This window comes from Orbicella franksi, chromosome 7, assembly GCF_964199315.1.
Source record: "Orbicella franksi chromosome 7, jaOrbFran1.1, whole genome shotgun sequence".
NCBI classification, from domain to species: Eukaryota; Metazoa; Cnidaria; class Anthozoa; order Scleractinia; family Merulinidae; genus Orbicella; species Orbicella franksi.
In genome coordinates this window covers 2,698,834-2,722,018 of record NC_138151.1, presented here as the reverse complement: position 1 = coordinate 2,722,018, position 23,185 = coordinate 2,698,834, and the positions used below count along the sequence as shown (strand labels likewise).

The 23,185-nt window shown below is 37.3% G+C and overlaps 1 protein-coding gene across 4 annotated transcripts in view; it reads right to left on the bottom strand.

The window, feature by feature from the left end:
• LOC145491958 (retinoblastoma-associated protein-like) overlaps positions 1 to 23,185 on the bottom strand; it is a 34,076-nt gene that overhangs the window by 5,555 nt on the left and 5,336 nt on the right. Inside the window, exons 1-27 of one of the 4 annotated variants that reach the window (XM_081471259.1) lie at positions 21,232 to 21,520; positions 16,671 to 16,828; positions 15,435 to 15,490; positions 15,049 to 15,123; positions 12,168 to 12,299; positions 11,514 to 11,558; positions 11,257 to 11,315; positions 10,650 to 10,751; positions 10,320 to 10,345; positions 10,130 to 10,183; positions 9,326 to 9,379; positions 8,728 to 8,751; positions 8,117 to 8,334; positions 7,762 to 7,824; positions 6,663 to 6,699; positions 4,615 to 4,660; positions 4,451 to 4,521; positions 4,055 to 4,111; positions 3,680 to 3,711; positions 3,171 to 3,253; positions 2,541 to 2,587; positions 2,316 to 2,387; positions 2,148 to 2,198; positions 1,739 to 1,797; positions 995 to 1,050; positions 546 to 610; positions 88 to 165 (exon numbers count right to left, since the gene is read on the bottom strand). In XM_081471259.1, coding sequence (XP_081327385.1) covers positions 88 to 165; positions 546 to 610; positions 995 to 1,050; positions 1,739 to 1,797; positions 2,148 to 2,198; positions 2,316 to 2,387; positions 2,541 to 2,587; positions 3,171 to 3,253; positions 3,680 to 3,711; positions 4,055 to 4,111; positions 4,451 to 4,521; positions 4,615 to 4,660; positions 6,663 to 6,699; positions 7,762 to 7,824; positions 8,117 to 8,334; positions 8,728 to 8,751; positions 9,326 to 9,379; positions 10,130 to 10,183; positions 10,320 to 10,345; positions 10,650 to 10,751; positions 11,257 to 11,315; positions 11,514 to 11,558; positions 12,168 to 12,299; positions 15,049 to 15,123; positions 15,435 to 15,490; positions 16,671 to 16,828; positions 21,232 to 21,313 — 1,902 coding nt within the window. In that variant the 5' untranslated portion in view covers positions 21,314 to 21,520. Of the gene's footprint in view, positions 1 to 87; positions 166 to 545; positions 611 to 994; positions 1,051 to 1,738; positions 1,798 to 2,147; positions 2,199 to 2,315; positions 2,388 to 2,540; positions 2,588 to 3,170; positions 3,254 to 3,679; positions 3,712 to 4,054; positions 4,112 to 4,450; positions 4,522 to 4,614; positions 4,661 to 6,662; positions 6,700 to 7,761; positions 7,825 to 8,116; positions 8,335 to 8,727; positions 8,752 to 9,325; positions 9,380 to 10,129; positions 10,184 to 10,319; positions 10,346 to 10,649; positions 10,752 to 11,256; positions 11,316 to 11,513; positions 11,559 to 12,167; positions 12,300 to 15,048; positions 15,124 to 15,434; positions 15,491 to 16,670; positions 16,829 to 17,472; positions 17,551 to 18,765; positions 20,900 to 21,231; positions 21,521 to 23,185 lie in introns of those variants that run through there. The other 3 variants (XM_081471260.1, XM_081471261.1, XM_081471263.1) reach the window with 3 other exon arrangements.

Here is a 23,185-nt window from a genome sequence, read left to right as displayed (position 1 = left end):
GGCCAGGACTCAAGCCCGGCCCGCTCGCTTCGGAGACGAGCGCACTAACCATGAGGCCACCGCGCCTCCCACAAGAGCCTGTCATACCTGGTCCAAATGCCGGTCCTTCATCAACTGCCAGTGAAGTCTTAGTGACTGCTCCAAGCACGTCCACATGTGACCTCGCTAAAACACAGACAATGACATGAATAAAATGATATCCTGAACACAAGGGCAGTTCGTACTCTGCTGTCATTCACAAAGCTACCAAAAACAAAGGTTCTACTACGTCTAGTCACATTTAATAGGGAGCTCAAACACTGACGAGGGCGACCCCGAGGACAACGCCAAAAAAAAGTGAATTTATATTGTACCTTCAAATTTTGCAATTGTCGAGATCTGCTTATTGCACCTATCGGTCTCAGAACTTGTTCACGCTAAACATGTAATGCCAGCGTCAAATTCCAAAAGGAAAGTCATTTTACGTTCAACTTGTTGTTTTGCAGAGGACGGCAAAGAAATGTAAAAAGATTTACAACGCACGTGCACTATTGTCCAACACTTACCAGTTCATCGTCTACTTCAAGTTTATTGCAAAGCGATGTTAAACGATTGTAAGCCAGCTGGTTCACTGCCGAAAAAGGAAACAAGCAAAAAAACATGATAAAAAAGAAAACAAATCAACATCGTCACAAGCAGGTAGGCAAGATTGATGTATATAATTTCCATCATGTCACGTTTGTGGAGCAAAGAAAAATCTCAGTGTCCAACATGCTTCAAGCCAATGAAATCTGAGATAGCGGTCAAGCGAACCAGCCACTGAGTTACGGTTCATGGTTAGTTCAGCTAATTTACTAGTTATTAATGTACATCTCAGAAAACGTCTTCTAAAAGCATACCATCTTGATTTCCACTCCTGGATCCCAGTAATGGCGTGTCTTATGGGGGCCAGACATAAGGTGATGATTGTATCAACACTGAGAAGCACCTAAATAACTAGTATCTTGAAACTAACCTTTTCTTAAGAGCAGATTTAGAGGCTGGGATTTCTTTCGATGTTGACCAGAGTTGCTAAACACAGATGAGAAGATGAGAATGTTACAACAACATGGAACATGTTACTTTAGTGTAAAAAATGGAAGTACAAAGACACAAACATCAAAACAACATCTTCGTCTCCTACATCTGTCAGTAACCTGACAATGAAAGTAAAGTAAAAGAATTTGGAGAAGTTAAAGGATTTTGTGCTTTTTTGCTCATTAGACAAAAGACGTTCGTATGCGACAGTAATACCAATTAATTAACGCGTAGAGTGTGGAAGACATGACGGCCCCATGTTTAGTGATACGTGTCAGAGCGCTGCCCAGGGTTATTGGGTGAGGCTTTGAGTGCGTGGACTACTTACTTGCAGTCGACCTTTTCTCTTAGGGCCTGACGAGCGTGAACGCCAACACAAAAAACGTGACATGGACGAGAAGGGGTGTTCTCGTGGGCGCCGTGCCCTTGGCTCGTCTAAAACACTTTGCTGTTCAGTCCCTTTCTCCAGACAGCGTAACCTGAGGCAGCTTGACACAATGCTGAGGAGTTACCGAACATGCAACCTACACCTTGCCGCTTCAAAGTACAGAAACCGAGAGTAAATACTGGCCTGTTGAGCTTATTGGCTCTATAAAGGACAGACATTTACTTAAAAATACAAACTAATAATATTACTAATAATATTATTGCCTTGCAGTGCCCTCAACCCCCAAGTACTTACATTGTTGCTGGATCAGAATGCGGGTAGAAAGCCTCCAGTGCTGTCAGAAGTGGCGAACCCTGGAATAAAATGTAGGCGTATGGACATAAAAATGCAATTGGCAATATACTAACAGACCACGTACAACGTTGTGTAATAACATGTTAAACCATGGATAATTTTACTTTCTATAGGGTTCGTAGTCAACTAATTATCAGATATGGTTACTCGGGGCTCCAGAATGGTGAGGTATCAAGGAATTCTAACGAGTCAATAGGTACGAGTCTTACCAAATCATCAGAATTTGTCTTAGTAATTTGTCACGTGAGGTAGCCTCCATTATCAGAACACTGCTAAATTGTGGTTCCCACACTTACGTTTTTCGTAAAAAAAAAAAGAAAAAAGCCTCACCGGCTTTTATCTCACTTACTGTTGTCCAAGCCAAACTCTCTAATACTTGCTCCTCAATCCTATTTAAATGCTGAAAAATATCAAGATGAACGGTTGGTTTCAAAAAATCACAAGTTATACTGGTAGTGCACGAATCCAGACGAAACAGAGTACAGTATATCACAAATGTACCACGGCCTTGACTCACCTTCATTAAATTGCTGCCAAGAAGTGGCTCGTGAAGAATAAAACTTTCTATGACTTTAAAAAAATCAAATGCCTGAAATGTCAAATAACTTTAGTCAGTTATGAAGAAACGTTCATTAATCTGACTTAATAAACTATTCAATTTTCCCAGATTAAGTATGATCAATTAGTTACTAAACCCACACCACTGCAAAATGAATTGTGACTGAATAATCTTTGAAGTTACCTCCAAATTCAAAATTCTGAGAATCCAAGGAAATGCTAGAGTTGGCCCTGAAAAGGAAAGTTTTGAAAATGAGACCAAAAGAACAAATTAAACTAACAGATTGTTTCTTTGCTACAAGCGTCAAAATGGAATTTTGGTGGTCATCTACCTGAAAGCTAAAAATCGTCATCACTTCAGGGCCGCAAATAACTGTTTTCTCGTGAAAGGACATATGTCCTACTAAGACACCATCTTGGTCGACAAATTGTGGTCGGACATCACCAAAAAAGTAAGATTTACGCAGGGTAGATTTTTGTTCATCCTTATCGTACCACAATTTACGATACAAAAAAATTGTCCAGACATCATGTCTGACCACAGCTGGGATTTCGTCGGACACAAGCAAATTTTGGTCGGCCAATGTCTGACTGTTATTTGCAGCCCTGCACTTGATCACTTTTTTCAGTGCCCAAACAAAACCATTGATGCCTAAATTGCCCAAAGAAAGCCATTTCAACAGATGCCTGGGATCAATAGTTATATGATGGAGTTACAATGAAATACTTCACCATTCCACAAAGAAGACCACTATTGTACCAGTGCTTTAAAACATAAATTATACAGCTACACACACGCAAAAAAGTGACATACATGGAAGTCCTTTTTCAGCCATTACCACTTCAAGTGAGCAGGCCATGAGAGAAATGTGAAATGCCTTACTGTTGAGCAAAGCACTGAAAAAATTAAGCAAAAGTAACCAAGTTAGTCTTTATCACCGTTATAGAAGAGAAAATCATAAGTAGATCTCTGTAATTTAACAATAAAGTAGAGTAAAGGGAAGCCTTGGAGCTGATGGCTCATAGCTGCCCGAGCTTATCCCGGTTTCTGTAGCATGAAGCGGCTAGGAGTATTTCTACTCCCCCTGGACGGGATGCTCGTCAATCGCAGGTTTCTCCCCCGCAATTTGTAAGGTTTCCCCAATAATTTGGCGGTACCCATTTATACTCCTAAGTGGAGAGAGACACTGTGAGAGTTAAGTGTCTTGCCCAAGAACACAACACCGTCTCCCTGGCCAGGGCTTGAACCCGGACTGCTCGCTCCGGGGACGAGCACATTAACCATGAGGCCACCGCACCTCCCAATTTAACAATATGCATTACCTGAAATCACTGCAAGATAATCTTTTCTCCTCCTGAAAGGTAATGTGTACACAAAATTTGAAAAGTTAACTTAAAAAAAATCTCCTCCTATTTTTTTCTTCTTTCTCAACATTTTTCCTTCCTTAGAATTAAAGGAAACCAATACTACAACCAAAACGCCAATATAGTATACTACAACCAAGAGCCCAGGCCTGGACAGTGTTATTTGGACCACTTGGAAATTATGGGACAAGCACTGCTGCATTTCAACAAGAAGAGTTCAATAATGTCTGGAGTTGTGAATCGCTTCTGGTTTTTGACAAATTCAAATTAATCTTTTTATAACTTATGCTTAATTTTTAGTACCACTTCAAAATAAAATAATCATTAGCTCACCGCTAACAGCATGGCTTCCATTACTCTATAATACAGCTTCTTTGTTAGGACAAAAATCTGCAAAGGAAAATTACTTTGGTTAACTTGAACAACTCCAAGGATAACAGCTAACCGTCAACTTTACAAATTGATTTTACGTAAAGCATGATGATCGCTTGAGTGTGATTGTTGGGTAGAATGTTTCAATCAGTACACAGTTTAATAGTAATGTGGATGTCAAAGGTTTGCACGATACTTCCATTGCCTCCTTGGAAGTCCTGGGAGTTTGCAAAAGGACCTGGTAACGTTCCATCATATATGCAGTTACAGTGCAGTGAATCACAGGTGCCTTAAGATCAAAAATCAATTTCTTTTCTGTTAACAAATACATGTATTTCAAAATACTAAAATATTTACCTGAATTGAAATATTACTGTCTTCACTAACTGCGGCATCATTAAAACTTTTTATAAAACAATCCTGGACAGCTGAAAAATGAACATGAATTCCGTTGAACGTACAATATTTACAGAGGTCAAAATTATAGAATTAAAAAAATTATAATTATGTACAGTCCTCACCAATTAGTTGTGACTGTATACAGTTTTGAGGATTTCTTTGACAACACTAAAAGAGAAAGAAAACCACTATTATAATAAAACAATAAATAAAAAACTGTTTACATCCAAATTAATTAATGGCTGAGCCAAACTACAGGGCTCGACTTTCAGGAAAAACCTTAGGGCCAGCTGACCCCTATGTTGTCAGTCTCCAGCTTTCATTGAGAAGCGTGGAAAGTTAGTTGCCAATGAAAAAAATTTGGTCGCATTGGTGATCCCAGTGGTTGCAACATTGAGCTCTGAACTAATGGAAGGATTAAGTTGTTATGACAGTTCAAATGCAAAGTCCAAGTGAGTTCTTTTGCCATCCAGAATGACTAGGATATTGGGTAGTTGGGCTGGAGTAGCGGAACACATGGAATACAGAAAACATGTAACAATTTACTTTTCTTGTAATTTGATTTTGATACAGAGAAACAAGTTCTTTGATACATGTAGGTCTTCAAATCTCAGGATTAGCATCATGTTCTAATCCTGTTACTCCAAAGAATTATTCTTTGCTTAAGGTTACTTCCCACCTTCGCGGGTGCCCTTCGGGAAAAAAATTGTACGCGCGCCAGTTTCAATAAAACTCCAACAAACTATATATCATAAGAAAGCTTAATAAATGTACTTTACGAAAACAATACAATTTTAGCAATGTTTTCTTTTAGGAAGTGTCAGGAGGCGGTAAGGCGTGAAACGACCGAGGCTTCTTCTATTGAATTTATCGGGTATCGGATTCCACAGTACGAGCAAAATGGCTGCACAGTCTTATTCACAAGCCATCAAACAACAAAAGTATGTCGGGCTTTTTCGATATTCTGATTGGTTGTCTAGATATCCACTTCTAAAGTTGGAGTAGCTAAAAATATGCGAGACGTGTTGCGCAAATGGACGCCTTAGGAAAAATGTGTTAAATATCAAAATTTCCCAACACACTTTGGTTTGTCATTATCTCTGGAATGTTCTGGCGAAATTTCACGAAAATCCGTCAAATCTGCATACCCTATAAATTCGCTCAAAGTGGATGTATTCCTCCAAAAATCAAATGCGAGATTTTAGGTTGTAAAGGTTTGTAAACAACTCGTGCCACGCCCGGAGATTATCACGCCTAATGAAACCGCAAACCAATAGAACAACAGGACCTCCTAGGGTCTCTGACAACAGATCAAGACTTCCTGGGAAAAGCATTGCATTGCAACATGTTTTTTTATCTCGCTCAGTGGAGTTCAATTCAGGATGGCGACGTAATATAATAGGCAAAGACGCCAAAGGCAAAGGCAAAACCCGCGCCAAAAAGGTTTAAGGCGGAAAATGTGCCGCTGAAAAACAAGAGGTTAAGGAATCGATGGACAGCTTAAAAAATACATGTACCCTTATTGCTGAAATGAGTTTCCTTGGGTGGGTTTCATTTTCTTCATCACTTCTGCCAGATTCCGACGAAGAATCTTGTTTGCAGCCTGCACTGATGTTGACTATGATTTTTAAGCTACTTGCTCCAAGGATATTCGAACGTTCCGGATCTTCAGCAGATGTTGAGATTGTCGAAGGCGTTTGGCCAAACCAACAGCCTTTGTCCAATGTGGAGCTTTTTCTTTCTTCTTTGGGCCGGTTTTTTTTTGTGTTCTTTACCCAAGGACTTTTTTCTGCTTTTGATTTTTCCATAGGAGTTAGCGTAGAGTTTCCACGTGGAAATTTTTGTCAAGTGCGTGATGTAAATAAAAATATGCAAACGACAAGAAATTCAAGCAATGAGTGTTTGCCGCGAAAATTTCCCCAGGGTTCTCGCCCGTTGACAAGATTGTGACACCTTCCTAGTTTATTAACTTTATTTGAAAATACGTTTTTTCTAAATAACTCGGCCACTTTTTGAGATTTTTAATGTTTTTCTTTTGGAAACACTGGATAAAATGACGAACTTAAATTTTGTCCAATAAAAGAAAAAACGATTCTTTTGGCCTCTGAAGGTGGGAAGTAATCTTAAGTACAGACTGAAACAAAATGTACATTAATAAAATTGTACTCACATGCCAAAATCTTATGAGCTCCTGACTTGGCATATGGCTACCAGTAAGAAGCAAAAAAGAGTATTAATGAGCATGATCAGCCTTGGTGTAGCATTGATAATTAAATGACACTTCTACATTGTTGTTCAGTAGAGTGAATGTTATTGGGGATACATTAGGGAGTTGGAGAAAATCATGAGGGCAACAGCAATGTTGCTAAACAAAAGGTTTAGCGAGGAGAACAATGGCTGTGCACGTGTGTTATAATTCTTGATACATTTCTTTGCCATCCTCTGCAAAAACAACACGAAATGACCAAATTCTGCATTGTCTGGAGAATGTGAACCACAACAGCTATTTTTTAAAATTTCTATTTCAAATTTTTCCCTGTGTTCCGGAGTTTGTTTTTCGTGATAGTGATAAACAAAGTAAATGACTTAAGAGTATTGTAAGATTCATACATGTAGGTAAAATGTAAATTTATATTTTAATCGACGTTGTCCTCAGAGTCAGAGTCGTGGTTTCTTAAACTCGCTATTAAAAGGTTTAGATTGTCTACAAGCATAGATGACTTACGAGTCCACCACATTTAAGACATAACTCAGGCAGAGCACCTAGGATAGTAGAGTTATAAAGTTCTGTAGTTATTTACCTGGGTGGGATGCTACTCTCTTGTAGGAAACCCCTCCGTGTTTTGGATGCATTGTCCGGCAATTTCCCAGTTTCCGTTTACACTAGATTCTACCATTATGATACATTTTCTTTTGAGTTTCTTATGAGAATTTGGTTCAGCAATTGAAACCATAAGTTTATTGAGTTAAGGAGGCAGCATGGCCGAGTTGGTTAGCACATGGGACTTGCAATCCAGCAGTCTCGGGTTCGAGTCCCACTCTAACCACTACCTGGATTTGTTTCACGGTAGCCCCGAGTTCAAATCCTTGGCCATGCTTGTAAATAGCCAACTGATTTGCCTCCGGCCAGCTGGATTCTTAACAATGTTATGTTCAACTTGAATTATCTGTTTCAGTTGTTTGGTGAGACCCACTAGCCTTTGTGCTATACACACTGCTGAAGGTAAATAAATGTATATTTATTTTATTTATTTTTTATATCACTGTACCTGGCCTCCTCAAGTGTAGCTCTTAAATCAGTGAGAGATGACGGACCTGATAGACAAGGCCCTCTAAAATGGAAAACAAGCAAGCACAATCAGTAATGTGATAATACAAGCACATTACAGGCCTGGGCTAGCAATTTGTGAACAGATCATAGTATGGGTCCAAGTTGAGTTGTACTGTACTCTGAGTTGTATATGAGGTAAAAGACATACTACATGTACAAGCAAACTTCTCAGGTGGTTGAGTGGTTTGCTCCTCGAGGGGCAAAGAAGAGTCAAGAGAGTCACGCCAACATAAAGCTGCTGACTTCAAAATATTGTGTCAACCCTGGTTAAGCTGTCCTCTGGCCCATATTACCTTGATTCTGTCGGTGTTGTGCGAGTTGTTGAAGCTCCAGTTGTATACTGGGGTTCATCATGCACAGATGAGTTAGCTACACCTCCATCAAAATTTCCCACACTGTCTGTTTCATCAAACGGTATCCACAAGTAGCCATCTCTGTCAAGGAAGTCTCTCTCATCAACATCTCTAGACTTGTCATAAATATCTTCATACATGGAATTTAAGTCATTCACCTGGACGTGTACACAAACACAGATCAAGTCAGACCAGTCGAAGATTGGTTCAAATATACTTTTATTAGCATTATCATTCTCCCGTATTCACTTGATGTATTTTAAGTTTGACTTTGGCATGACTGTCAAGTAAGACATTTGGATCAATGCTGTGCCAGAAATGCACACATGTAACATGATAGGCTCAGCTCATGAGGCCACTGACACTACAGTCCTGTTCATATTGATACAAATGGGTGTGACACAGTAACAGCACATGTCTCAACCACCCTTTAAAAACTGAATGATTGAGCAATTAATTCTCAAAGAGAGCCTGAAAAAAAAAAAGCTGTGCACAGAGTATACATGTATTGTACATGATGTCCAGTACTTTGTGTGCTTTACAGTACTTACATTGAGTAAGTCTTTTGTGTTACTCTAAAAAATGAAAAGAAAGAAGAAGATCAAACTTAAAAGGTACTGTCAGTGGTATAAGAACCATACATTGATGATCAAACGTTGAACATTACATGACTTGAATCTAAGGCTAATATGCAAAAATAATAGCTTTTTTTAGTCATTTGAAGTTTGCTGCTTAATCTACATGTAGGCCTAAGACTGTACGCTGGAGGACACTGTCAAGTGTACGTAACTTGAGGTTAGTGTACTATTGTGTTCAGTTGATAACTCAACAGACTGCAATGTTATTAACTTTGTTGGTATTACTCCATTCAGGCCATACTGCCCTTCTCACAAGTGACATATGAGGAGCACTTAGAAATCATTTGATGAAATCTAAAAGCAGACAGGACTCTCAAGCTAATGATGGAATCTGGTAGTTAAATAATGATTAATTAATAACTAATTAACAATTGTAATTATTATTATAATCATTGTAAAATAAGATAATTTATGGCCCCATATCACAGATTGAAAACATTAAAATATTATTGTACATACAAATTGTACACAGTAATCATATATAACTTCAGCTTAACAGTAGGTGTTTTACCTCACAACAGCTCTCAAGAAATGGTTGAAAGTACTCTGTGTATACTGCATTCACCTAAATCAATATAAAAATAATCATTGTTTTACACTTGTGCATTTGGTTGACTTTTGTTCAAACAGGGCTAGAATGGGATCATGTGTACTATAGGCATCTATGGTGGAGTGCCAATCAATATCCTCCATTGATACCCTTGATTGATACTTGATTGACAGTCAATCTACATCTCCATTGACTGAACGTCAATCAGTGTCCACTGACATGTTAACCCAGTGTCGACCAAGTATCAATCAAGATGTCCATCAAGTGTCAATTGAGATATCGATCAAGTGTTGTTAATTGAGAGTATCAATCGACACTTGACCACCATGCCTCCACTACATGTACTGTACATGTACAGTGTAGGTGGAAAACACTTTGGGGTAATACTAACTACTGGGTTAACACAGTGAAAACCTCTGCAAACAGACAAAGTCATCTTGCGATAAAACATGGTCAACAGTCACTCTTCACCTCATGAATGTGACCTTTGCGATAGTCAAGGAACCTTACTTGTGGTGATAAGCAGAGATGAAAACTAGCACTTATCTGTTTACCCAAGCAAATCTCAATCATTTTGAGTAAGAATTCACTAACAATTATTGTTAGTTTTTGGTGTATTTCTTAAAACCACTCTGATCCAGATGGCAATTTTCAAGCCATTAAAATCATGGATGTAATTAATAAAAAGCTACAGCTTGTAACAGGATCATGACACTTCATTGACAGCAGTTGACCAAAATGTACTTATTGCATGTATGTGCATACCTCGGAGTAAGGAACATTTGACTCTTGGCAAAGATCTGGAAGAATCCCATGTTCCTAGAGACAGAATTAAAACATGCAAATTACATGGCAACATATACATACATACTCTGAGTGGAATAAACAATAATACATTATGCAGAATCAAAGGAATAATCACTGATAACACGAGAAAGAAAATAAAGACTCTAACCAGAATTCCATTTGTCTCCAAGAGACCTGTGTTTGAATAAATGAAAAATAGAAAAAAAGATTGACCATCACTAATAGACCATATTTCTATTCTGGGTATTGGAGTGGGTATTGAACTTTCAACTAAAGCTAATGCAGGGGAAGGGGTGGCTTTTAACCAACGTTTTTATGGTGTGAGTGTGAAATAGTTTGCCTAATAACAATATGACAAGGACCCTGACTAGCCTGGAAGAACTTTAAACAGCTTATTCACAGTTTAGACCAGCATGCCTATGGATTCTATGACCTGGCGCAGCTACACATACATGTATGTAATTACAATCATGATAACCTGTGGGTTGCTGTTTGAAGAATCGTCTGTGTACATAGTCCACACAACACAATAAGAGGTTGAATGCTGTCACCAGGTCTGTCACTTGCTGCAAATGCCAGCCTGAGGCACATTAAAATAAAATAAAAAAAAAAAAAACAATTCAATAACACAAACACATAATTTAAGTCTAGGTCCAGTTAAATAATTTATCTTTAAATTCTGGTAGTATGCCCTAGGCTTATACAACTTAGTTTGAGTGGGATTAGGAATGGAGAGAGAGAGCTGATATCTGAGGGCATGAAGTAAAAGTAAACTTAACTTTAGACACCGTTTCGGAATGAGTTAATAAGAAAAAGAGTCAGGGGAAACTTGACATGCCAAATTTGCAAAACATAAAACATTTTTTTTCATTTTCATGACTTGCAACAATGGACTCTTTCAATCAAAACTAAATCTTACATAACTTGCCAAATAAATTAAAAAGTTGAAGTTTCACAATGTTCTCACTGGAAATTAGAGTGTGATAAGAGAGGGGGGAGAAGCGGAGATTTCCTGAACTGTTCAGGGGAAGCTGCTTATAACCTTTAGAACAAAATATGTTTGTAGGAGGACTGACACTGCTTACCCTTGCAGACAATAAATAAAACCCAGCATGTTTTGCAGAAGATTTCTTTTCTTTCCTCACTGACAAAAGAAATCACAGAGTTAAACAAAAATTCTCTTAGTCATTCTCTATATAATTCAAATACCAGACTAACTTTTGATTAAAATCAGTGGTCTAACAATTGATCTATAGACAAACCCCTCAAGTTATTTCACATTAGTTCTATATACAAAAAGAATTATATAAAACCAAAGATGGATTTCGAAAATATTTTATACCTTTCATCCAAAGCTTGATGACCTTTGAATACTACTTGCGTGACTCTGTGAAGGAAGCAGTACATGGCAGACAGCAAACATCATTTATGGTTATTAATTTTAAACTGTTTACCAGAGTCTACATGTATAGAGGCATTCTTCAGATGTCATAAATTTTTACTAAACTAAATGGTCAAAACCTTTAATCTTCTTTTTATTTTAATTTAAACATATTTCACGACTCCACTTTCAGGAAAAAACCTTGGGGCCAGCTGGCCCGTAAGTTTACAGATTTAGTCGCCAGCAAAAGTATTTTAGTGAAAAGTGAGAAAAGTTAGTGTAAGTCGCAAGTGAAAAACTTGTGGTCACATTGGCAACTCCAGCAGTTGAAACGTCAAGCTCTGTTTTTTAGTATGTGTTTGCCCAAGAGCTCAAGAGCTTAGCTAGGGGCCTTACAACTACATTAAAAATACACATGTATAACTTATTCTATGAGGACACACCTATCTAGCTACAAATAAATATTTAACAGATTAGGATAAGAAACAGAAGTGTCTGGACTCTTTTATTAACTGATAAATTAGAAAACTCAAATCCACTAGAGTTGAGAAATCTCCCTAATTCAGGTTAAGTAACATTGCTACAAGGAATTACTGCATTTTATTTACACTGTACCTCTTAAACTTGTAAAACAGTGCAGCAGATATACAGAAGGTCTTCTTCAGTTCAGTTAGGTTTTCTGTCACAGGATTCCCAGTTTCACTTATTGTAAGAAAAACTTTCATCTTTTGAAAAAACTCTACTATTCTGATGAAAAATAAATTTAAAAAAAATCAATAAATCAATAAATAAACAAACAAACAAACAGTCCCCTTTAGAACAGCTGTCCAGTGGTTAATAAAATTAATTTATTTTTGGTTCAAAATTTTCCAAATCAGCTTGGCATTGTCTTCTATTTAAGAAATAGAAAACATGTACCATGTTTCTATCGAGTTATAGAAACACGAGTGGAAGTTTGGGAGAATGAGAAATGCTGCGGGAACACGAGCCGCAGGCGAGTGTTTCCACAGCTTTTTTGAGTTCTCCCAAACTTTCATGAGTGTTTCTATAACTCGATAGAAACACAGAGAACACGTTTACTATTTCTTTTAGAAAACACTGCGACGAAAAAAAGGAAAACAACTTGTTAACTTTGATTATCGATATGTAAATTCTCTTTGATCTCACCATCATTACATCAACAGCTCGTGCTAGTTCTGTGTTTCTATCAAGTTATGGAAACACGATTTTTAACCAATCAGCGCACATATTTTCTTAGGGCTGTTTTCTAATAATTATCATAATCTAGTAGGAGATAAAAATCATACTGTTTGAAAAAAATTAATTTCTAAACCAAAAGAAAATTTAAATCACTAAAGATATCCAAGACATCTATACATACAACTAGAGAACTCTACTTAAAAATCAATACATAAATCAATATCATTAAAAAAATGAAAACATGAAAATTGATTCAGAAATTACTGTCCACAAGAACCTGATAATAAAAATTTATCTGTTTTTCCACAAATGTTACTATTTAAGTGAGCCAACAGTGAAATTAATTAGCATTTTTAAATAGTGGCGAGGCTTAAGGGAACAAAACAAATTAGAATAGCATTGAGGTTAAGGGATGAATGTAAATGTAAATGTAAATGTAAATCTTATTTATAGTGGTCATGCACTTAGCTATACAAGCAATAACCTTAGCTAGTTTATAGGCATGCCACTGAAACAAAGGAAACAAATATTTTAAGGTTACAGTATACCTTCGGGTCGGCAATTTTCTTCAAATTTGGATTTTTGGGTCAAAATAGTGGTCGAAGAATAATCTCTAATTTCTGAAAAAAATTTTTGAAAAAGGCTAAATATTGGCGGAGAAATGGCAGTTTTATGTTTTCACCGGAAGTAAAAGTTTACCTCTTGATTGACAGCCCTATGGCGCGTATGCAATCAACCGAGACGATTTTCGCGGGAATTACCTATATGGATGTCACGAATTGATACTCAGTTGATCAGCATTGTTGTTCTGACTACCCAGCATTTTTGGTATTAGGCGTGTCTCTATTAAGTTATAAGTAAACATAGACCACGTTTAAACCACGGACCAGTTCGAAAAAGCGGAAAACAGCGAAGAACGAATGAAAATACATCAATGAGTGAAGAAGCGAAAGTTCGCCACGCGGATGAAGCTATAGTTATCGTATAAGGCGGGCAAATATTCGTGGTAAGAGAAAAGAAAGGTTCTGTAAAAATTTCGGAACTTGACAGCAATAACAGGGATGCTGACAGAGACTCTTCTGATGAGTCCGATATCGACGAATCGTCGGACTCATTGAGACCATTTGGAATATTATCCATGCACAGTTGCCCACACACAGTTGCTCTCCGCGCTTTCTTTTGTTTGTTTCCTTCGCTCAGCCACTCTAGCGTTCGTATCCTTTTTTAGTCTTCCCCATTTTGCCAGACCAGCTTCAAGAAAAACCGAGCTACAGAAAAATTCTCTCTGCCTTCGGTTCCTTGAGCGCATTGCAAAACACAAGAGTTTTTTAGAGATTCGCGCGTAAATTTCACCAGGAGGTTAACGGTAGTAAACTTTCCCTGCACTGATTGGCTTAGTTATCTGAGAACCCAGTTGAAGGCGTTTGTGGGCGGAGTTTGTTTGCGAAGCAGAAAATTTTTCTTAGCGCTGTTTTCTCGAATAAATTTTTTCACTTGAAGCAGACACTTTAACGAGTTATAACTCAAAGGGAATTTGTTCAATTGCTCTTAAATTTGGACAGTGGCTAGGTTAACATATAAACTGCAAAAGCGTGTCTGGGAATTGTTAACTTCGAAATACTTTTTCTTTGAGAGCGATTTTTGTACGATCACTCCACATTTTTTTAATCCTATTTCGAAAATGTTCTGTAACTTTTTACTGCAATTAAATATGCCAAAACGCAGACACGTTTTTTAAGCGCTTTGGGCCCTGAAACCGAGGAAACAATTAAATTGGCGAAAAACGAAATTCGCTTTGACTTGTAGCTTTCGAAAGGTGATTCGGGCGCTCGCATTTAATGGTCGTGAAAAATTCAACAATTCATTTTCTTTCAAAATTCTTGGTATAGTTTGATAGCCAGCTCCATAAGCTTTTATTTGATATAGGGGTTTAGGTATCTACAGCTTAAACTTCACGCGCTACATCGCCTGCGCGCGAGACACCCCTGAAGGTATACTGTAACCTTAAATAAACATAACATAGTTAAAAATCCCAACTGGCAGGAGGCAGACCAGTTGCCTATTTACAAAGCGTGACCAAGGATTTGAACTCCGAACAACAGAGAAACAAATCCCACTGGTGGCAGGGTGGAGGCCTTGAACGCGGAACCTCTGGATTACACTACCGGCGCCCTAAACTACTCGGGCACACTGCCTCCACAATAAATTAGTCTCTTAAACCTGTGCACCTATCAAAATTTTATTTATTCCAAATTGGCCTTTTGACATGGGTTGCATATGTACAGCTACAGTGTACCTCATTTTGGCCACTTTCAGGAGTTTACCCATGGAATGAGTCGTTGCAGTTTCACTGGCCTGGGCAACTTTAAACCTGTCAATAAAAAAGAGTCACAGAAACATTGATCAACAAAATATCTCCACTGTTTGGCTTGAGTGCGAGTGCATGTATCAGGAGGGTAACAAACGACTGTATTTTCTCTGTATGTTCTCTTTCTTCATATTAACATTTACATGTTAATATGTTGCTGACTTTGCACACAGCACATTTACATGTACATGTACATTGTCTATGTGCTTAATAATTAATGATTTGTCTTCTGCTGATTCTCTTCAGTAGTTTAACTTCTATTTACAAGTGCATGTTTTTATAACGAAAACAAAAGCTAATCCTCAGTTACTTACTTTTCGTGGCAATTTGTGACATAAATAGCGCATATAAACCATGGAATTAAGGCACCCTGTAACAGGAATGGGAGATAATTGTGTATGGAATTAGTACAAAGATTTTGTTATTATAATATTCCAAAAACCTTCCATAATAGACAATTCAAGGTGAGACATGGTTAGGCCCATATAGAATTTTTAATGGCCTTCATTGCATGGATATTTTCTGAAACTGTACATTTCACAGCTTCCACAATTTTTTTTTATTTAACATTAAATATTCCTAAAATTAATAATTTATTACAATCAGTTCCAAAACTTCATGAGCATGTAAGATGTCTTCATTAATCAAGTCTTCACCTGCCTTGACAACTCTACTTGCCACAAAGTCAGGGGATTATTTATTTAACATTAAATATTCCTAAAATTAATAATTTATTACAATCAGTTCCGTACAATCAGTACACCCTACTGTACGGTCTCCCAAAGTATCTGATTAATAGACTTCAGCTTGTACAGAAATCAGCAGTTCGCCTTGTTACCCTGACTAGAAGGCAGGAACACATCACACCAATACTAAGGAGCTTACATTGGTTGCCAGTTCATTTTAGGATTATTTTCAAAATATTGTTGTTAACTTACAAAGCTCTGAATGGGCTGGCCCCTGATTACATTAGAGACCTACTGCGATTTAACATTTCTGGTCGCACACTAAGATCTTCAAACAACAGGTTGCTTGATGAGCCTAGAGCAAATCTTAAAACGTATGGTGAAAGGGCTTTTTCCGTGGCGGCACCAAGGCTCTGGAATAAACTACCCCTCCAGATCAGACTTTCATCATCAGAGGCAGTTTTTAAGGCTAATCTTAAGACTTATCTTTTTAAGCATGCATTTGATTTGTAGTTTTTACTTTTTATTTGTAGCCTAATTGTATTATATAGCGTGTTTAATTCTTAGGATTTTAACTTTTAGGATTTAGGATTTTAGGTTTTTAAAGAATTAGGATTTTAATTTTAAAGTATTGTAAAGCGCCATGGACAATTAGTGGAAAATGGCGCTATATAAATGTTTATTTATTTATTTATTTATTTATTTATTTATTTAGACTATATTGATGCAAGTGCCAAGAGACGTAGGACTAGAGGGTGGAGGGGGGGGGGGGGGAGGGATACTGTCCTGGACAAATGCATTCAAGTTCAGTTATTTCAACCATCATGTTTAAAACTAAATAGCACATAATCAGAGCACTTGTACCTGTGCAGTTTCTACAACTTTTGTTGAAACAGACTCCCAAACATTCCAAGCCCTTTCCTTGGATCCCTCCTCCAATTGTAGTAGTTGGCAAAGTTGATCAAATGATTCTTTAGCTTCCATTTGTAAGGATTTTAATCTGAGGCACAGTAAAATGTCATCTGTAACAAATAAAACCATGCCACTGCTTTTAAGATTTGTTTGGTTCTATGTAAGACTGATTTTTGCTAGAAAAGATAGCAATAACAATTGTCATAATTGATTCATGATCAACATGGGAAATTCTGAGAGTATGAAAGAAACATGCAAGTTGCTTGAGGCAACAATAGGCATACGGAGAACCAATCAAGATTGAGAATTTTGTTATAGATATGATAATATAATAAATAGAACATTGCATGGCAACTTAGAGATACAAAACGTCTCTCCTGGTGTTGAAAAATATTTCATGAGAGAGCGCATCGAATGAGGGAAATATTTTTTACACATGAAGAGGAATTTCGTCTCTCCGCATGGCCATGTAATGTCCTCTATAACTTCCATGGATATTTCTTAAGGTAATTCCTCTGAAATAAAAGTGACAATAGATTCTTGTTCAAACTTTGTCTACTGAATATTTGTTATATGATAACTTCAATTTTGAAATAAAAAAGGGGGGTGCCCATGCTCATTAAGGAGCTGTGAGGCCTTGAAAATGCCCCATTTTGGTATTATTTAATGCTTACTATAAGAACGCATCACCAGTAATTGTAAAATCTTTATGAGCCCCGACTCATAAGAAGAGGCATTAAACTACAGTCAATACATTGTGTTGGATGCAAATAAACATTTTAAGCTTGATTCAGACAGAAAGCTAAATCCTTGATTAAAAATTTGAACCAAATTTCTTGATGTGGTTACCAAACTGCAAAATAGAAAAGACCAGTGTATCTGCTATTTTTCTTATTTAATCAATTTTCAGCAATAGGAATTAGATCAGTCTTTTCTCACGCAAAGCTTATGATTAGTTGATTACAATGACTGGAAAAAAAATTGTTTCTCATGATCATTGATGAGCTAGAGCCATTTTTCAAATGACAGAGCTCAATATCAAGGCAAATCCGTCATGTTTTCAATATGCGCATGCACGAGCGCGCGCTAATGACGCCATAAATTATGTGCAGTAAGGATGCGTGATGCAAATGTAAGGAATGACCTTAAACCCTCTAGAAACATTAATAGATAAAAGTAAACAAACATAAATTAATTAATCAATATAACATATAACCAAACAAAAAATGCACAAAATAATCAACCTATTGTTAAATAAATAACCAGACAAAAGAAGAACACAGTCAAATATGGCGCATAAGAATGATTAAAACTATGAATGCAAAAAAAAAAAAACAATAGAAAAAATTAAAGCTTACATTACGCTGCATATGGCATGGCGACAAAACGCGGGCTGACAGAAATTGGATGAATTTTAATTGAGCTAAGAAAAACAAGCATGCCAAAACCACTTCATTTTTAGACGAAAACACCTTTTGTAGCAAGCATATTTGAAAACAAATAGAGCGTTAGCGAATGACATTTTTAAACCAGAGAAATAGCGGGAAAGAAAACCCAGAGTTTTAAGCTTATTACGGCCTGTATGTAGCTTATGCATTAGCGCAAATAGTCTGAGCAGCTTGTTACGTGTTTTTACGTTAATTTGCCACAAAGTCCCCCCAAACGAACAATGAAGCCTAAAATATCTCAATACTGACAGGTTTACTTTGTTCAACGAGCGTGATGTCTATGAAAATTGGGTAGTTATAAGGTTCAGTGACTCACAATGAAATCCAGCTGACCTGCAACGGATTAAGTTATTATGCGCAATAGAATTTAGATGGCGCAAAATTGTCTCACATTCAAAACGTATCTCAGTCATCTGACGGTAACAGTGTGTTTTCCTGTTTAGAGAAGAGGTTTATTACTTCTCTAAATAAGTATATTGAAGTGTATACACTGCTCACATGAAGCACAAACGAGTTCGAAATTGAGTTCGAGATTAAGTTCGAGTGAGTAGCGTACACAACGCGTTTTGGGTCCAACGGCATAACTCCGACTTACTCACCTGTTGTCTCGAGGAAAGAGATATTTAGAACACCTGAACATTGTTGTGTAGAATGCTCACTTCCTTTTACCGACGTTTAAAGGAAAAACTGAATGAGCCCCAAATACTCAAAGATTCACAACGACATGCCCGTAAAAACATTTCGCGCCTTCGCTTATGCAGCCCACTTCCGCTTTAAAACAAGGCAAATATGGAAATTTACAACTATTATATGCCAAATTTGGGTTACAGCGGAAGTTGGATTACACTTTTGTAATACATTAACCTTTGCTCACCTTGCGCGGGAAAATGAAGGCGGGAAATGTTTTCAAATTATCGGCGCGGCAAGTTAATAAACAAAGTCTTTTTCGACGCTATTCGAGGTTTTATCAAGTTGCCGGTTCCGAATTCCGAAGTTGAAATAATTTCTTGGGCCAAAATTAATCTGTCAAACAAGCAAAAAAACTGTTTCGAACTTTTGTTTCTAATTTTCCGATCTCAGCCACTCGTTCAAAATCGCGCGTTAGATTATAAAAAAAACGTTCAACTCCGACAGATACCTTGAGATAACCTCTGAACTGACAATTCTGCGGCAAGCATCTCCATAGGAGTATTTATTATCAACACAGCCTCATACTTATTTCATACTTTGACTGCGCTCACGTAAATCATAGTCTTGTACTACTTGGAATGGCCGCATAACTGTTTCACTCGATCCAAAGAGAATCAAACTGGCAATATTACGACCGACGTAGCACGCAATCCTCTGATATACCCGGTGCGCGAGGAAATGGGAACTAATGATTGAACGCAAACATTCCAATGCAATACGAAGTACCCATAGACAAGAAATTTCTGTCGGAGATCATAAGCAATAAAATTATCACCAACAGATAAGGTTAACAACTAGCTATACTTGGGACGCGAATGAAAATTAGGCTAACACTACCATTCTTTTCTCTTATCGATCCACTTCAAGAAGGTCGGCACATTATAGGGGACATGTTAGACTCACTTGCTGTGATATGCCGCCGGCAGCGATAGTTTTGCTCGTGTATATCATGCCCGTTTTTGAGAATATGTTCTGTTGTGAGCACAAACTATGTCCTCGTAACATGTTGCATGAAATTTAGCTGATTCAGTTAAATTCTTGCTTCATGAAGCAGGAACAAAATGATCTCACTTTTCTATGTCACACTCGTGTGCGCTACTCTTGCAAACTGTCCTCGCTACAACATAAAGATTTAAACTACTTGCATTTCGTGTGCACCACCACATGCTTCCTTTGCGTACTCACAGGAAGGGGCTTGTTCCTGCTTCATTTCCCCGCAGGCATTTGCAGTTTCGCGGGGACTCCGCTTTACTTAAGGGAACAGTACTTTCAAGTTGTTTAAGATTAGTTGACGAAAATTCAGCTTAGATTTCGCTGCAAGGTAGGGATGCCGTTTTGCCTGATTAACGTATGAAAATTGGACAGAATGAGTATATATATTATCTAGTAAATAGGAATAGATAAAACTAAGGTTTCTTGAGAACAAAAAGACCGCATTTATTGCCTTCGTGATAAAACAGCTATAAATGATTTGCGCATTTGAAAATCTCTCCAAAAGAGACATGACCCAACGTAACATCCAAATTAATTTGTTCATAGAGTGAAGCCATTTGTAAATCTTGACATTTTAAAATTCTGCAAACCAGATACAAAGCAAACTTACGTGCTCGTTTAGTAGTCAATTTAAACACACTGCGAAACCATTGCGCGCACTGATTCTGGTACAGTGAATAACTCTCTACACCGGTAAGTCTCTACCAGAAAACAGCACAGTTCTGAATATCCCGGTGATTTATAGCAAAATAGTAAAGCAGTTCGCAAGTGTTAGGCCCTTCAGTCGAAGAAAATTTAAAAAAAAACATCTGCAATAAAGAATTTGGAAAATAGCCAGAAATGCGGGCTTAGCCACAAGTTTAAAATTTTTTGGATAAATCATTTGCTAATAGTTGTTATATATAACAATAATACTAGAATCGTTTTATCTTTATTTTGGAGTGAAAAATTGAGGTGCATAATATGCGCTGGACTCAGGGGTAAATCTCTTACTGCTGGAAACTGCATTCAATTAAGTCAATCAGATCTCAATGTACCGTTTACCAAAGTACTGTTCCCAAAATTAAGTAAAAACAAGCAACTTTAGGTGCAAGCTATAGATGACCATAGATATGAAATACGGTTGAAATAGAAATCTTTTCTCAAAGAGTGTAACTTAGCAAAAAAAACTTCCTTCTAAATGTCATAGAAACAAACAATAATAATATTGATTTCATGAATCTGCTATCGAATCGAACGTCATATTAAACCGCTAACCATTCGAATTGTAGTTTCCCACTACGTAAAACAGACAACTCGACTGAATGGCGCAGAAACTACAAGTCCGTCGGTTTAACCGCATGCTACGTAGTACACATCTTTTAATATTTTTACATCCTTACCTACAAAGCGATATAACTTTTGGCGGGCGGTCTGTAGCAAAGCCAAATTGCGTTTCGACCCAGCGTACACGACGACAATCATATTCCAGCTGATTTGAGATCAGACTCCACCTCGTTCTGGCTCTGTCGGCCTAGATGTGGATTTTTCGTGTCAGCCGTTCACACGAAGGGTTTGGAATTATTCATAGAACATAAATTTTACTTTACTGTATTGTTATTGCTCCTACCCTCAGCAGGTTTTATTGTGAATGCTCCTTTGAGAGTTGCACTCAGAGCTAAATACACGTTTTCAGTCAGTATACATCATAATTAGCCTTTGACCGGGCGCGAAAAAAATGGCGCACTAAAGAACTGGCGCGGAACAGTACTTAATTTTTTTGAGTGAATAACACGTTGGAAATCTTGACCTTGAAATTCTAAAAACCTCCAGAGCATTAAGTAAAGAGAAAGCTTAAATAATTTCAAGCTTTTCAAGGTATGTTAACATAATTTAGACAATTTACACAAACAGAACTCAATGCTACAGTTCAGTCTTCCATGCCCGATTCCGTATCATAAAAGGTGAAATAAATCTTTAACGTGTAAATTTTATTGTTTTCAGGTAATATTAGCTAATTGCAATGGAGTGCGCGATCTTCTATTGCTTTTTTTTCTATCTGTGTAATAATGGAGTGAAACTAAGTTTTGTTGACCTTCACATGCAAATTTTCGTCAGTTTTTGCCCCTGACTAATTATCTAAACTTACGCTTTTGGCGTAGCGAGCCTTGAGATAGAAAAACTTTAAGAAAACTGAGATCTGAAAATGTACAAATTCTTTAAGACAGAATGATCCAAAAAAAAAAAAGAAAAACATCAAAACGGTGGGATTATTGTTTTAAATAACAATTTTCTTGGTCGGTAATTCAGATTTTTCGAGGTACATTAATCACTGACAGTAATTTAATGATAATTTATGATCATAAATTAGCAGAAACCACGTGAGCGTTCATGATTGGTAGCACTGGCGTGCATGACCCAAACAGGCAGACTTAATTTATGTTGATAATAAACTTACTAAACATGCAGCGAAGAGTTTTCGGCTGTGCATAATTATTATCGTAGTTTCATTAGTAGCTGGCTGCAAACGGATCGCATTCAAATGTAAAATGAAAGTTCAATGAATCGAAACCGAACAAACCTATTTCTCGTGCCTCGAATTTGTCACAGTCGAACGGGTTAATTTTTTTGTTGGTGAAGCCCTCAAGCTATGCTGTTTAGAAAAAGGCTATTTATATATTAAAAGAAGAATAATCTTGAAATAGATGTACTCTCAGATGATAATTGCGTTTTCAAAAAAGGTCTAATGAAACAGAGTTCAAAAATGTTTTTAGTCCCAAGTACAATGCACCGAATGTTGGAAAAAATATTTCATACGATGTAAACTGTTGTCTTTTTTTCAGTCGAGTCGACCGGTTTACGTAAATAGCGGACACGACACAATTTTCTCAAGGTACTTTCGTCATTCTTAATGATGGAGCCTACAGCTACCGCTATCAGTCCCATGATTTACGATCTCATACTCACGCAGATCATGTTTATTATAGTTTCTTTTAAAAACTGAGAAAGCAAAGGACAATTACAGGACACATATAACGCTTCAAGTAACAAGATTTACCTCGTCATAGTACGGACTTTTGTGGAGGCACTCCGCGACAATATCTCATGATTCTAGTGATATTCTTTATTCTCATCACTTGGCTGCTTGCTGATGTGCTGATCCTTTAAGGAGAAATTACATTTTGATAGAAACAGTTTTCTTGCGCGCTTGCCTAAACTTTTGGGTCCGTATCAATGTTCAGTGATGACCAATAGTTTTTATCACCAGCCACACTGCTCCGTCAGAATTCAGTTAATGAATCTGCACTCAAATTTTCCAAGAGCAAAAACTTAACACGTGCGAGGGCTGACTGAGAA